The 17,067-nt window shown below is 39.2% G+C and overlaps 1 protein-coding gene across 3 annotated transcripts in view; it reads right to left on the bottom strand.

The window, feature by feature from the left end:
* The window catches only part of LOC310836638 (ligand of Numb protein X 2-like), a 42,290-nt gene that overhangs the window by 13,853 nt on the left and 11,370 nt on the right, over positions 1 to 17,067 (bottom strand). The window contains exons 1-5 of one of the 3 annotated variants that reach the window (XM_083722251.1): positions 11,976 to 12,025; positions 9,517 to 9,977; positions 5,938 to 6,164; positions 4,652 to 4,848; positions 100 to 468 (exon numbers count right to left, since the gene is read on the bottom strand). In XM_083722251.1, the coding sequence (XP_083578377.1) occupies positions 100 to 468; positions 4,652 to 4,848; positions 5,938 to 6,164; positions 9,517 to 9,917 (1,194 nt within the window). In that variant the 5' untranslated portion in view covers positions 9,918 to 9,977; positions 11,976 to 12,025. Of the gene's footprint in view, positions 1 to 99; positions 469 to 4,651; positions 4,849 to 5,937; positions 6,165 to 9,516; positions 9,978 to 10,691; positions 10,711 to 11,975; positions 12,026 to 17,067 lie in introns of those variants that run through there. The other 2 variants (XM_083722249.1, XM_083722250.1) reach the window with 2 other exon arrangements.

Below are 17,067 nucleotides of genomic sequence, written 5' to 3'. Positions count from 1 at the left end.
AGTGCCCATAGCAACAAATACAACACTTACCTTTGTAAAGCAATCTGGAGAGCCATATTCAACCACAGGCCCAAAATTCCCCACCTGTGACTTAGTTACCTGGATTATCTGTGCAGCTGCTTCAGGAGTTCCCTGTCTTAGATCCTGGCCATTTATAGAGAGAACTTTATCATTCCGACTAAGTTTCCCATTTTTGGCTGCCAAGCCTCCATCTAGAAGGTCCAGAATGAAAATCCCAGGCTCATCTGTTTTTCTGATCAATTTGATGCCAAGAGGTTCAGATCGGTCTCTCTTTACAAGGGTAACATGGATCACTTCCTGGTTTACTGAACGGCTGGAATCCAGTTGCCCAGTTCTGGTGGTAAACCCTTTCTCTTGCAGTACTATGAAGTGAAACACAGCACAGCGCTGACGCAGTAAGGAGATAGCTTGAGCATGGGTCACACTGCTGATGTTGACGCCATTCACCTTGGAAGAAAATAAAAACAAAGAGTTGATCACTATACTACCTGGTACAGAGCCTTGTACTATGATACCCTGTCCCTCCCTTCTTCCAGGAAAAAAAAGAAAAAGAAAATATAGAATAAGAGCAATGAAGGGAGATAGATCACCCTTCACAGGAGCAGTTCATTTCCTCAAGAATTTCTTTCAATTTTTTAAAAATCATTTCTCTTTTTACAACTGAAGCAATAAGAATAATCCAAATATAAAACACACAATTATTTTCAACTTCCCTTCCCCCCTTCCATGGTTCATTTTATTAATTTCTTTTCCATTGCATATTCTAATTTTCCCAACATTTTCTTTTTCTCAATTTTATATCTCAATAATTCTTACTGCTGAATTTACTTTTCTACTGTTAACTTTTTAATATGTTTACATTAATTTTTCAAATAGTCTACAAAACATTTCCATTCTTCTTTAAATTCTTTTTCATCCTGGTCTCTTATTCTGTTTGTCAATCTTGCCATATCTATCTATATACTCTATTAACTTCCTCTGCCATTCTTCCTTTGTTAGTATTGTATCTTCTTTCCACTTCAGAGCATATACCATTCATGCTGCTGCTGTTGTATACATAAAAAGTGATTTCTGGTCTTTAAATACACTTATGTCTATTATACCTAAAAGAAACATTTCTGGGCTTTTAACAAATGTCTTTTGAAACATTTTCTCCCAGTTCATTATTTATAATATCCCAGTAAGTCTTAACTTTTTGCATGTCTACCACAGATGATAAAATGTACCTTCTTTTTCTTTACATTTCCAACAGATATGTGATTCAGATTTATACATCTTAGCTAATTAACTCTGTGTCAGATACCACCTGTAAATCATTTTCATAAAGTTCACCCTTAATGTGTAACATGCTGTAAATTTTTTTTAAAGAATCCATAGTTTCTCCCATGCACGCATATCTATATCTCTTGCCCAGTGAATCATAGCTGATTTTACCAGTTCATCTTTTGTTTCCCATTCTAATAATAACTTGTACATTTTGAAAACCACTTTTCCTTTACTCTCAATAATCTTTCTTTCAAAATGTGAGCTTTGGGTCATAAAACCCCTCCACCTGTCCTATCTAAACAAATCATTTATCTGATGATACTGCAACCAGTCCGTTACTGCCTCTCGAATTTCCTCAGCAATTTTTATTTCTCTATTACATCTTAATCAGGAGAGGCTGTGCATGTTTTATACTGGAGCTTGGACGCAGTCATAGGCTGGATGAGGGCAAAGAAGCACACAGACTGAATCCTGCTAAAACAAAAGCCCTTTGGGTGATAGGCATGGGTGATGTCTGGTTTTCAAAAGCACGATATATCACCAGCTACACATAATGATATACAAATATATCACAATGCCTAAAAATTAAGAATAACAATTTATTATTTTTACCCCAGCCACTCTGGGCAGCTTACAGCATATATAAAACATAGTAAAATATCAAACATTTAAAACTTCCCAATACAGGGCTAACTTCAGATGTCTTCTAAAAGTTATGTAGTTCATCATCTCCTTGACATCTGAAGGGTGGGTGTTCCACAGGGAGAGCTCCACTACCAAGAAGGCCCTCTGCCTGGTTCCCTGTAACTTTGCTTCTCACAGTGAGGGAACCACCAGAAGGCCTTCGGAGGATGGAACTATGTAGAGGCAAACAGGGCAATGTCCTGGCAACTGCTACTATAACTTAAAGGTATAAAACTGATAAATGTTTGCCTTAATATATTGTTACAATTGTTATTTTATAGTACATATTATTTTTAAATTAGCACATTTTCTATAAAATGTAGAGGGAAACTTTTTAGGGGGAACCACATCTTCAGCATCTTGCAATCTTGGCAAATCCTTTTTTTAATACAGACATGAAGGAGTCCAATAGATTCTAAATATTATTTTCTGCTGTATTAGTCTTAATATAAGATTAAGACTCAGAAACTGCTGGGCTAGGAGATGTTGTAACTGAAGGCACTGCCACTGGGCCCCATCTGGAAGATGATATTTTTTTCTTAAAACAATATAACTGTAAAACTTATCTTCCTCATCTATCAGTTTTCCTAAACAGGAAGTTTATCTTTTGGAAATATGATCCTGACATAAAAACTGGAAGTCCTCTCAAAATATATATTAATATGGTCTGGGAATAATACAGTGGTACCTCGGGTTACATACACTTCAGATTACAGACGCTTCAGGTTACAGACTCCGATAACCCAGAAATAGTACCTCGGGTTAAGAACTTTGCTTCAGGATGAGAACAGAAATCGTGCTCCGGCGGCACGGCGGTAGCGGGAGGCCCCATTAGCTAAAGTGGTGCTTGAGATTAAGAACAGTTTCAGGTTAAGAATGGACCTACGGAACGAATTAAGTACTTAACCCGAGGTACCACTGTATTTATTTTAAGAGCATTAACCCTTCCCCAAAGGGTAAGGTTCAATGACCCCCATTTATCTAGATCTGAATAAACCTATTTTATTAATTTATTTATATTAAGTTTAACTATCTGTGTTATATCTCTTGGTATTAGGATGCCTAGATATTTAATATATTCAGAACAAATCCAGAACTGATAAATCGTACCTTGTTTTGCGTCTGGCATCCATTCCGGAGCCCTGGCCACTAGCCGAAAAGGACGCAGGGCAAAGCACCACGTCTGCGCACGCACACGGAGCGGTTTGTGCTTCTGCGCATGTGTGATTTAGTGCTTCTGCACATGCGGCAAACCCAGAGGTAACCCGTTCTGGTACTTCCGGGTTTGCCGTGGATGTTCGCCAGAATGGACGCTAGACAAGGCAGACGTTCACGGAGGTATTACTGTACTTCTTGAAAGAATGTGTAATCAGATTTTGACCTACTGGCATCAATTCCAATATGGACCAATTAATAGAATAACCATATATTTTACCAAAAGCATCAATCATTTGCATCAAAATGGGAATGCTAGTCTGAGGTTTCAAAATAAACAAAATATTGTCAGCAAATAAAACTAATTTATATTTGAATGTATTATGAACTACACTGTAAATCTCACAATGCAACCCTGAGGAAAAGTGGCAGACATAATACCATTCACTTTGACTCTTGATGCAGGTGCATCATACGTTACTTTAATCTATTTTATAAAATCCAATGAAAATCCAAATTTAAGTAAAGCTACTTAACGCAGGTAGCGCTGTGGTCTAAACCACAGAGCCTATGGCTTGCCGATCAGAAGGTTGGTGGTTCGAATCCCCGCAACAGGGTGAGCTCCCGTTGTTCGGTCCCTGCTCTTGCCCACCTAGCAGTTCGAAAGCACATCAAGTGCAAGTAGATAAATAGGTACCGCTCCAGCGGGAAGGTAAATGGCATTTCCATGCGCTGCTCTGGTTCATCAGAAGTGGCTTAGTCATGCTGGCCACATGACCCGGAAGCTGTCTGTGGACAAGCGCCAGCTCCCTCGGCCTATAGAGCGAGATGAGCGCTGCAACCCCAGAGTCGTCCGCGACTGGACCTAATGGTCAGGGGTACCTTTATCTTTACTTCCATATACTGTTTATAGATTTTTGTCAAAAGCCTTTTCAGCATCTAGCGATGTGATTACAAATGGTCTTTATTTTTATTTAGAGCTACAAAATCCACCACTAATATCATCTGCAGCTTATCTTGTTTTTATAAAGCCAGTCTGGTCACTCTTGATAATCGCTGCTATTACCTGCTGAATTCTATTTGCTAGAATCAATGTTAGGATCCTTATATCAACATTGATCAAGGATATAGAGCAATAGTTTGCGCACTGTGTATGGTATTTATCTGGTTTGGGAATAACTGTAATGTAAGCTTGATTAAATATTGTTGACAAAATAACTTCATGAAGTTTTTGGTGCCAATATATCTATATATGACTTACACCATTCAGTGGGGAATCCATCCAATCCTAGTGTTTTGTCACTTCGTCATTTTAAGGATAGTTTGATATTCACTTAAATGAATAGATTCTTATTATAGTGGATATTCTTTTCTTCCAAATCTTTACACCAGTTTAAATACTTTCAAAATGCTCCCATATATCTCCTCCCCTTGCAAACTAATTTTCAAACATGATTTTGCATTTTAGTGTCTTGGAATTGATTTGTAATTTTACTCTGAAGCCTTTTAATTATATCAAACCTACTTCCAGGATATGGTCTCCAGGCGCTATTTTTCCATCTGCAGCAACAACTGAATCCCGTAGAACTTCTTGGACAACAATGTTGCCTAGTGGGGTGTCTTTACCCCCAACTATCCGCATCCCAAGTTCTTCCTCAGGGTCTTCTCGGTGAATTTCAATTGTAGTTGTCTCTGCTAAAAGACTGGCTCTTTGGGGTAAATCTGAAAGTGAGAATCAGAGATGGGAGAGGGAAGACAAAGGAGACACACTTGCAGATCACATCTAGAAATTTTAAATACTGGTGACCTATTTCACTGATTCTGAACAGCTCAGTATGCAAAGTAAATATAACTTTCCATTTCCTAAGACTTACCGGTAATTTTCCTTTATTCCTAGCAAAACAGAAACAAAAGTGTACTATACAGAATGTTTCCAAAAGTGCACTTTTGTCCCCTCTCCTTGGTTCATCTATGGATATGTATTGTACAAATACAGTACAATCAACAGCACCTGTGCTTATTATGGACAGAAATAAATAAACTGAAATAAAAACAGGGCTATGTATTCTACACTTCTTAAAAACTTAAATACTGCTCCAATGGAACTCCTGCACTGAGAAAATCTGAACTATGCAATCTATATAAACAATGCAAATGACTATTTGACTATTTCCTCTTATTTAGGTTTTATTATTCATAGGAGAGTAAAAAATCTATGCAAGACACTGAATCCCTGCTTACAAACTACTAGAAATCCTACAAAGCTACTTATTTGGTTTCTGAGATTTCAAATGCATTGTTCACACACTTTCAAACATGTATCTTTGCAACTTACCTTTAAAAAAATTAAAAAAATAAAGTCAAGATTCTTAGAAAATTGGGTTCTGCCCCCAGTACAGCAAAACCTCAGCTTCTGAACGCCTCCATTTTGGAACTTTCGGCTCCCCAACGCTGAAAACCCGGAAGTAAATGTTCGGGTTTTTGAATGTTTTTCGGAAACCGAACGTCCAGCACAGCTTCCGCTTGAGTGCAGGAAGCTCCTGCAACCAATCACAAGCCGTGCCTCGGTTGTTGAACATTTCGGAAGCTAAACAGGCTTTTGGAATGGGTTACGTTCGACAACTGAGGTCTGACTGTACCACAATTTGAGCAGCCTTGCTTATAAAACTGTAGCTTTCAACTCTTTTACCACAAACTACTGGTAATGCATTTTTGTAAACTTATCAGATGGAATGAAAACTAAAATAATTTTTGCAAAGGCAGACTTGCTTTCTCTGACCATAGAATTCATTCTGAGAGATGAATGCATACCTTCTTCACTCCCATCAAAGGCTGGATTAATCAATCCGGGTTCCGGTGTCTCCAGGGAAACCACTGCAGCTATTGAACTTCCAGAAACAAGGGACGGCACTGCGTTCAATATCTCAGGCTCCTTTACAGTACTCGCTTCCTGTCTGGAAAGAGAATCTGCCTTCAACCTGAAGCGAGGATTCTTTTTCCTTTCAAGATGAGCTTTGAACTTCTTGAACCCAGGACACCTGCACGAGAAGGCAAACATCTATGAAAGGAGATGTATCTTTCATTACACACCATTATGATAGGGACATGAAAGTACTTCACAAAGCAACACAAGTTTTGACAACCACAGTTTCCACCGACAGGATGTTTTCTTTCACGTAGTTTGCCTATCCAACATGCAGATGTCATTGTCAGCTTAAATAAATCAGTAAGTTTAAGAAATCAGAGAGGAGAGAAAGGCATTACTTTCATTTGCTATGGAGTAACTCTCATTTGCTCCCTTGTTTGCTAATCAAGCACTGTATGTTATTTACAATATATGCATCTTTTAATGCATAAGCAAATATTTGGGACTGAAGAAGAGCAAAAGAATTGCTGTGAATTAGGCATATTGGTAGTCCACACCTTTAGTTTTCAAGAGGTGCCCATATATTTTCTAATGATTTCTGTCAAGTCAATTTACAGTGATTCATTTATTTAAGTTTGCTTAGCTCAAATAATTTTTTTCAACTGTTACGCTTTGTCTAGGGCTGCCAAGGAATGAACAAGACAGCAAATTTAGACTCCCAGATGCATTAGAGCTTAGGGGTATTTTGGGGGGGTGCACATTGATGAGTCAAAATGAGGACTTGTTGGCACTAAGTTCACATTTATGTTAATAAGGATTCCCCTTTTTTCTTTGGTTTATCAGTGATGCTGCCAAGCATTATCATTAGTGTGTATTTCAGTTTTGACAATTAGGGCAAAAATTAACTAGGAAGCATCTCATCTTCTAAATTAAAAAAAATCCATCAGCAAGTGGTGAACTACTATATCTCCAGTGTAGCTTTATATTTGACTTGGCATCCATATTCCTCAGCTCAAAAGTTTCCATACAACCCACCAAAGCACTATGACCAAAATCCTCAAGCCATATACTTCAGAAATACTCCTCAATGATACTGATTCAGAAGGACATTAGAACTACACTCTATTTAGTTAGGAGAACCACGTTTCAGAGGAAGCGTAACTATTCATGTTTATTTGAGACACTGTACCAGGTGTTACCAGGTGGGTTTAAGTCTTAAATGTAGATAGATTATCCATTTATAACCCATTGGCTCAATTGAAAAGCCAAATTAGCAGCAGTCTCACATATTCTCTTCCATTCTACTCTCTCTGCTTCACTTTCAGTTTGCAGAGATGGCAAATGTTCAAACTACTGTTTGTGTTCAATAAGATAAGAGTCAAGCCAACTGAAAAGGAAGGAGGGAAGTCACAAATCCATGGCCCATTTCCAAGATAGTCTGACTTGAACTACCGTTTCTTTTTATTAATTTATTAGATGTATATCCTGCTCATCCTTTCAAAGGTGCCTAGGGTGGTAACCAAACAAACAATAAATCAAAACATCTAAAAAATGTTTGGTTTTTTTCAGAATAACAAGCTGTTCACACACCAGCTTGAGGAAGGGTGAGTTGTACCCAATGCACATCCTACTCAGAGCAGAAAAATCCTACTCAAAATAATTAACGTGACTAATTTAGGTCCATTAGGTCTACTCTGAGTAAAAAATAGTTGGAGACAACTTAATCATTTTTGGATCAGTTAAGGAGTGATACAGGGCTCATTAAATACATAGCCTAATTAGAAACAGTTAATAAGGTCTTAGTTCGCCAAAACATTATAAAATTAAGAGATTGAGGACAAAATATTAGAATATTTTAAATTTTTGGACTTTGTTTGCAATGCTGTTTTACAAATTATGAATTGTTTTGGTATTTTTTTAAAAAAATATTTTTTAGTGTGCACTATATCAGAAAAAATAACTTTTTAAAAAACATTCAGACATACCCAAATTCTAATTCAATTGCCCTCTGGACAGTCTTCAGTCAGTCTGGCTGTATCAGCACCAGTCTGCTATGTTACACCTTAATGGCTAATTTATAGGATGATTTGTCTTCAGATCCATTATAAACAGTAGTTAACTAGGAGCAAAGGTATTTACAGCTACAGAAAAAAAGTGTGTTGTTCTGCTAGAAGCAAACACGCAGCCTTCAAATTACTGAAACATGTTTGCTCTTTTTATTAGCTCAAGATATGTATGATAGGTTCTGTTTACAGTCTAGTACTGAAATAAATGTTATAGGCACACCACAACCTACAGTGGAAAGGCTGTAATACATGCAGGTGCCACTACTGGAAAGCTCGGTATCTGAAATCTCAGTTATCTGAACACAAAGAATTCAAATAACCAATCAGCTAGAGTTTGCCACTTCTTTCTTGTGTTTTGCTGGTTGATGGAAACTATTTCAAGGGGGCAGGGAGAGAGATTGGAGAATCAGGGAGGAAAGATGTTTTCCCTTTGTTTGGTCTTTCCTGATTGGCTGCAGCGATCTCAGGCAGAAACCAGGGAGGGATAGAGAAGAGACATCTCATGGATTAGAAATGTTCCCATAGGAAATAATTCAAATTATCAGCTTGCTGTGTGAATGCTTGCCAAATGAACAATTAAAGTACAATTAGACCAGCAGCTCTTCAAATGCAGGTGCTTGTGAGAGCCATCAGCAGCTTTGCAACTTAACAGTACAATCCTAACCTTGTCTACTCAGAAGTGAGGCTAAGATTGTAGTAAAAAACTTCCTATGTTTGACAATGTAAAAACATTTTTGTTGAAACTATCCATATAGCTTTCTTCACTAGTCAAAATTTTAATTTAGAGAAAGATGGCTTACATTAGCACATACACATAACATAAGACTATGATTATGTCAGGAAAGGAAAGGGGAATTAAAATTACTCCAGAAAGAGGAAGGATGGCACTTTAATAAGACTGGCCCGCTATTTAAAACACCCACACAGAAACATACTATATTGGTCTAACCTGCTTGCCAGACGAACTCAGAGGCTGTTAAAAATAAATGAAGGATTAACATCGGATTGTTTTATTGGAACTACCTGGACTAATTAAGAGAAGCAGTATAAATGTGAGATCATCATCACCCCCCGAACCTCAGGGCATGGAAAGCTAACCAGAGACTTATAATTTGGCATAAAATTTGGATTGTTTGATTATTGTATAATTTGGAATGTTATTAATGTGGTTTTTATTGGATTGTTAAAATAGAAAATTTAATAAATATTTTTATAAAAAAAGAAACAGAAAACTTCCACATTCCACATTCGAAAAATGGGAACTAGCAGATTAACATATTTTAGCAGTCAAGCGATCTATTTCTTAACTAAGAATGCTGCCCAGTTGCCCTCTATTGTTAATATATGCAATATTCAGGCCAAAAATAAACAGAAATTATAAGTTACTAATAAAGGTGAAGGAGCCAGAGAGGATAAGATGCAAGTATAGTTAATGGCACTACTGAACCATATACACACCTGTTTTGCAAGTGAGCCTCTAACTCACACCGTTGCATAGTGTGCTTACAATCTTCTTGAAAGGGGCAGAGGACAATGAGCTTATCAAGTAAATTCCGCACTAAAAGGGAAGACTTCCGGCACTGCTGGAAGGACAGCTTTTTCCGATCCATAGGGCAGAAGTCATACTCCTGCATGAAGTTTTCAAGGCACTTAAAACAGTATGTGTGTCCACAAGGTGTGTCCATAGGCTGCAGCAAAGGCTGAAGGCAAATATGGCAAGTGAGCTCATCATCCACTTCATCCTGGAAGTTATAAAGATGATTGTCCAGCAACAAGTGGAGCTGCCCACACTCATGGCACCGTTCTCCAAGTTTGAAGACCGGTTCTTCTCCTGCAGTCTCAGCCATGGCACCCAACATCTGGCGTGTTTACAATCAGGGGGCAAGGCAGGTCTTTTGGCGGTAGTGAAGAGAAGATACCTAAAATGAAGAAACGAATGCTTATCAGAATGTTACACCAGCAGACTGATCCAAGTCCGGTCTTCTGGGAGAAAGCTGTGATGTCACAGCTCACTCTTTTCCTTGCCTATTTTGTTTAACTACACTTTTAAAAGTTTATCGTTGATGAAATAAGGGCCAATATGTTTAACAAAAAAGTGGTAGGCAGTATCTTTCAAATTTTATCCATGAAATTCTCACCAGGGCAGCCTCAATAAGAAAATGATTGAGGGCAAACGATAGTGCTTTTCTATGGTTAGAGATCTTCCCCTGCAATGTGCACTTCACGTGAGGTCATTAATTAGTCTGACTTTACATTCTCTGCCATGTGGCTTGGGTTGGTAAACCTTTACTGATGTGAATAAGAACTATGAATCACTGTTCAGTAACAGTGGCAGGAGTTGTGTGAAATGTGTTAAGTCAACAAATTATCCCAATATTTCCAACTATGGGAGGTGCTGCAAAGGATCTTTACAGAACAAATTCTGCCCCTTCCTACTTGATAAGGTAGAAAGGAAAAATTTAAAATTAGGTAATATTTCAAACCATCAAATCAATTTTTAATTAAAAAGATGAGATCACTACTTTACTCTGCAATGTATACAAATTTCATGTAGTAAAAGATACAATATTTACATATAAGTAATGTACTTTAGATAACTAAAGACATTTGTTTGTAAGGCCATTTAAAATTACCTGCAATTGATCCACTCTCCACCCACCCAGTTAAGACTGATGTCATTGGGTACATTAATGCTACTTTTGCAACTTATGATCCAATTCAAAACTCATTTTCAGTCTGCTGACAGATTTATTGCTTGACATTGACAAAGCTGTCTGAGAAGAGATGCTTTTAAGCTGTGCAGTTTTGCAACTATAAACAGATACAGATATTTGTGTCACTTCCTTAGACAATTTCTAATACAAACTTATAAGAGAATATTTTTGTTATCACCCAAGCATCTTATAATACACATTCAAGAAGATTATTAACTTTGCAAGCAGTTAACACCCTTCATTAAGTAACTAAAGTCATATTCAGCAAATATTCACTGTGACCCTTGCAGATGGTAATTATAAACAAAGTACAAACTCTCAGTAAAATATCTAACTAGTGTATTTATGTAACTTTATTTTACATTTCCAACCTAGCCCATTTCATAATCACATAATAAAGATATATTTTACATCTGTTTTTAATATTTGTTATGATAGAGACTCATAACAATTTAAGAGGAAAGAGACTGGTCAACAGGGCAGAGATGCAATGAAAATGGACAAAAAATATGTTGTGGGAGAAACTGACATTATAGAATTGAAATGTGTGAGAGAAGGGTTGAGGAAATGAATGTGAATATTGTGTTTGCAGGAGAAACTGCTGGAAGAAGGAGGTAAGGCTGAAATCTGTTGCTATGTCAGTTGATATGCCACATGACTTAGCCAGACACATAGCTGTTGTTTAGGAATTCTTAAAGTATAAATATTGCTGTATCTTCTATCCAATGAGGCACTTTCCTCTCGGCCTAATTAGTGTCCCTTGCAATGCTAAATAATGACCTCCTGTTTGACTGATAATTAGTGTATGAATTCTATTGGCTGTTCCAGGCAGTCCAGGGTATCGGTCTGGAACCCCAGTATTTCCCCAACACAACAAAATGAAATATCAGAGTAATGGAAGGCCAGTCTCTATACTACTCCAACTCCCACCAGTGTCAATCTATGGGTTAGGCACAAAGGGAGTTGTAATCTGGCAACCTCTGGAGGGCCACATGTTCCCCATCCCTGCTTTATGCCCTCAGATTTCTACATATTTAACACAGCCCTGGACACCTTGTGACCCATCAAGCCAATCACAACTTACTACCACTTCAAGCAACCCATCTAGATTGGCCAAGGTCTGCATTCAATGGGGTAAAAATTATGCTGGCTCATCATAATGTACAGAAAAAAGGGGGAAGGACTGTAAGTTGCCCAACATACAATTTCAGCTTCTGTTTAAATACTTCATTGTTGTCAGCCACCTTGAAGTCCTGACAGGAAAAAAAAATAGAGTAAAATAAACTTTCTTTCAAATACTGATGTTTTACTCCATTACTGCCCAGGTTTTCAACAAAATTCTTGGAGATCAAATCAAAGTAGCTCTTAACCACTGAGGCTCAGATTTCTAACATCCAAGAAAGTGTTGAATGTACCTCATTACTTCTCTTAAGTCCATAAAAGGAAGCTGCTCAGACTGTTAAAAACTCAGACCTGACCTTAGCGATGAAAGACAATCCACACCTGTCTGCACGATGGTAAAGTGAAAAGCCCTCCTAAGCATGGCAAGCTGGAACTAGTCTGTTGAGTCCTCAGTGACTGAATCAGAAAGCAGATGTTTCATGTGGTGTTATTCAATAAGAGTTTCTGTATTGGTTCTTTACTACCATATGTGTAAAACTGGGCATTATTTTAGGCTTGTAAATGAACCCACAAAAGTTATTGCCCCACAAAAAAAATGCTTCTTAGGCTAAAAAGAGTTCTGATTCTCCTTTAGCAGCTACCTGCAATTTCTATGACGAATGAGGAAGGGCTTTGCCTCCTCTGGCAGCCCAACTGGTTTCTGTAGTAATGGGTAATGATACAAGTTAAACATTGTCTCCAGGTATTATAGGTTGGAGCCAAGACTCCACCCATTAGTGTTCTTGTGGTTACTTTCATTTTCCTATGCAGTTGCATAAAGCTGATAATCAATAAAAAGCAACTTGTTCTGGGTCTACAAAAGTGAATAGGCCTATGCTGGGCACAGGTAGGAGATGCAGCACCCTGTCTCTCCTTCGCCAGTGTGCATGAAATTCCATGGCAAGCTTTTTAAGCTGCTTCAACAACCCTCTGGAGCAACCTCTTAAAAGAGATTCCTGAAGCCCCATCTACTTAATGTTTCACACATTGTGTTTTTTGATGTTTAGGAGAGTTAAACTGTTCTGTTACTGGTGGTGTTAATGTATTTTTAATTATGGAAGTTCTGCAATGTATTTATAATTTTTGATTTTTATCTCTAATATTTTATAGCAATTTTTGTACTTTGTGATATTTGTGAACTGCTTAGGTGTTTCTTTTAAAAATGTGAAGAACAATATAAATTATATATGCTACAGTTATCAGGCTAGAACTTAAGTATTCACAGTACTTTAATACTCTAAACCAAGGTTTCCCAAACTTGGGTCTCTAGTTGTTTTTGGACTAAAATTCCCATCATATTTGACCACTGGTCCTGCTAGCTAGGGATGATGGAACTTGTAGTCCCAACAACTGGTTTGGAAGACCCTGCTCTAAAGTTTAAAGAAACTCAGCTTTTAAAAGTTCCCTGATTACTGACAGAGGAAATGAGGCTTTATTCAGCTCACTGGTTTTCAAGCTGTGTTCCAAGAGAGCTTGGCATTCTATGCAAGCCTGAGTGTTTGGTAACAAGATTGGTAACAAGGGGGAAATTCCTCTAAAAGCTTGTCCACTACTTGTTCTTCCCAAGCAATGTGCAGCAGCTAGAGTGTGTTGGATACATCCTAGGATACACTGATGAGACCCAACAGGACTGGCCAGTGTTCCATGCGAGCTACCTACACCCTCGGATTTGTTTCAGTATCATGAATTCCACAGCAGACACTTGAGGATTCCCAGTCAATATGGAATGGATTCCTGACGGAAGAACCTTTGAAAACCTGCCCATGCTGTGCTATAACATAAAAAGCAAAGATATTTTTTTAAGTAGCATTAACAGTGGCTATACAAAGGCTGCTACAGAAGCCAACCTGACCAGTTAAAGGCTTGAACGATTCCTCAGCAAAGTCCTGTCTCTTGGGGCTATTCCTATATGGATTTTCCATAGAGGGCTTACCTGGTGGTGGTTGCAGAGACTGTCTGGCAGGCAGAAGTGCCATGATAAGAGCTAGGCAGTTGGGAGCCATCACTTTCCACAATAACCTTGATGTAGTAGAGTTCCACAGCATTGTAATAAATTTAAACAGTGAGCCCTGACCAACAACAGTCAGAGCTTAAGGGTGGTGGTAGGAATTAAAGGATGTCCCTAAGCATGCATCAGTGGTGGAGAGTGCCGTGTGCAGACTCCAGGCATTTTTACCTTCTCAGTCCTTAGCCATATTGTTACTTTCAAGCAGCAGGGTTCTCTCCCCACTCCAGGGGCCAGTTTACATTATCATTACCACTGTTCTAATAACCCTGATGCTTGAAATAAAAGAACAATTGCATGCTGCTGGTTTCTAGCTATAAAAAGCCAAATGAGGCACACATTATGGTTTATAGTCTTGCTAATTTAAAATTATTCCCTACAATAGCAGCAAGTTGTCTGCTCTTGCCTCTAATCATGTCAAATTACAGTGCTTTCACCATTTGCTGAATCACACATATTCTCTTTGTATTTACACATCTATGGCATTATAGAATACTAATAACTTAGTTATGCCAAATAAAAAGACAACTATGAGTCTTTCAGTTCATTTTGCATTTTATTTAATCTTCAAATCTAGGAAGAAATCCAAGGAATGAAATGCTGACTAAAGCAGTGTTTTTCAACTTTTGCTGGCTCAACTGTAAAACACCTAGCTATTAAGATCCTACAGGCAAAATCATATTCTGTTCTTCCTATCAAACAAAATAATATACCTCAAGGAAAAGTAAAATAGAATCCTGGCCTCAGGGAGTAAAAACAAACAAACCAGAAATTTCAAGGTGGGAGGTGTTAGTACTAGGCTGCTACAAAGCAGAATAAGCCTGTTTAGTAGGAGCATGTATAATGGGCACCTCATTTTTTATACTTGAAATAAATGCTTAGGGAACCATGGAACTAACAATGTAACTTAGGTGGATTTGTAGCTGGTTGACCGACCAAACCCAAGATGGCTCACTAACAATTTCTCACCTCCCCAGAAAAAAAGCAAGTGCAGTGTCATAGGGTTCTGAATGACTTAGATGAAGGAACGGAGGGGATACCCAACAAATCTGAAGATGGCACAAAACTGGGAGGGGTAGCTAATACTGCAGAAGACAGGATTCAATATGACTTTATAACAGATTGGAGAAGTGGACAAAAACTAACAAGATGAATTTCAATACACTCATTTTTAGACCCTGGAGCACCGACGCCTCTCACTCTCCAGGCTTCAGCGAAAGCCTGCATTCGCCCCATAAGACGCACACACATTTCCCCTTCATTTTTGGAGGGGAAAAAGTGCGTCTTATAGGGCGAAAAATACGGTAAGTTAACTGTATAATAGAATAGTACATTGCATAAGCAGCATGGACCTCATCCTAGAAGACAGGATATGCAACATTCCAGTTCCTTGCCTAGTAAATAAACAAGTGTAGCAGTCCTTGTGTGCTTTTGTGCGTAGATCAAAAGATAAGCCCAGTGTTAAGGGTTAACTAGTTGATAAGAACATGAGAAGGTCATATGTCTCGAGCCTTTTCACAGTCCAGGTGGCAAAAATATTGACAAATAGATTAGACATGGCAACAGAATTTATGTGCAACAAACCCAGTGTCCTACAGGAACTAGAAAAACCAGTGGAAGTATGCATATAATGTAATCAGCATCATCCCAAAAGAGTAAACCACTGCACTATTCTGCCATCACTTTTTCCTATCCATAATCATGCAATCTTGCAAAACCAGCCTACAGATATTGCTAACTACCAGTAATAAAAAATGTATTCCAGGCAACCTGCCAACTCCTATCTTTGACAGTCAGACAAAAGGCCAAGACTGTCACTGTCACTATTTACGTCAGCTTGGTTATTTGTAGTCAAAATTTTGGAACCCTAGGGTTGGAAAGATGGAGAACTTAAGCCTGTGGCTCATTCCTCATTATCAAAACTAGGACTTGAGAGACTTGGTTTGGAGGATTATCTGAATTCTGATAAAGTGTTAAGCAAAATATTTACTAAAACAGTTTCATTGCTATTTGGTTTAAGCTTTTCAATGCATACCCATATGAATATACAGTGGTACCTCAGGTTACATACACTTTAGGTTACAGACTTCACTAACCCATAAATAGTACCTCGGGTTAAGAACTTTGCTTCAGGATGAGAACAGAAATCGTGCTCTGGCAGCAGTGCGGCGGCAGCAGGAGGCCCCATTAGCTAAAGTGGTGCTTCAGGTTAAGAACAGTTTTAGGTTAAGAACGGACCTCCGGAACAAATTAAGTACTTAACCCGAGGTACTACTGTATATATAACACATTTTTCACACCATAGGACGCACTTTTTCCCCTCCAAAAATGAAGGGGAAATGTGTGTGCGTCCTATGGGGCGAATGCAGGCTTTCGCTGAAGCCTGGAGAGCGAGAGGGGTCGGTGCGCACCGACCCCTCTCGCTCTCCAGGCTTCAGGAGAGCCCCACCGCCAGCCCTGCAAACTCGGGGGACAGCGGGAGAGGCGCAGCGCGCCCTTCCCGCTGTCCCCCAACTTGGCTAGAAGGCTGGCGGGGGGAGAAGCCTGCTCCTCCCCGTCGCCAACCCCGCAAAGTCGGGAGACAGCGGGAGAGGCGCAGCGCGCCCTTCCCGCTGTCCGCCGACTTGGCTAGAAGGCTAGCGGGGGGAGAAGCCTGCTCCTCCCCGTCGCCAGCCCCGCAAACTCGGGGGACAGCGCTGGGCTCCTGCTGCTTGCGGAGAGTTGCCTGCATGCTGAAGCCTGTGCGCGCTGAGCTCAGCGCGTCCAGGCTTCGCGGACCTCTCAGCAAGCAGTGGGAGCGCTCCCACGGCTTGCGGAGGCTTGCCTGTTTGGGGGCTGCGGTCGGGGGAAGCTCGAGCTTCCCCCGTCCCAGCCCCGCACCTGGGGAAAAAATAATTTCCCCCCTTTATTTCCCCCCCAAAAAACTGGGTGCGCCCTATGGTGCGGTGCACCCTATGGTGCGAAAAATACGGTATACTTGCCAACCTAGGATAACATTTCTTGTATCTGATGAGGTTGACTCTAGTCTGTGAAAGCTTACACCGTAATACATTTGTTCAGTCTTGTAAAGAAGTATGTGAGCATGATCCTTCTGCCATTAACTTTCCTACATATCCACCTGCATGAAAT

This window comes from Podarcis gaigeae (genome assembly GCF_964106915.1).
Source record: "Podarcis gaigeae genome assembly, chromosome: Z".
NCBI classification, from domain to species: domain Eukaryota; kingdom Metazoa; phylum Chordata; class Lepidosauria; order Squamata; family Lacertidae; genus Podarcis; species Podarcis gaigeae.
Note: the sequence above shows the minus strand (reverse complement) of the source record. Positions and strands in the feature narration are given on the sequence as shown.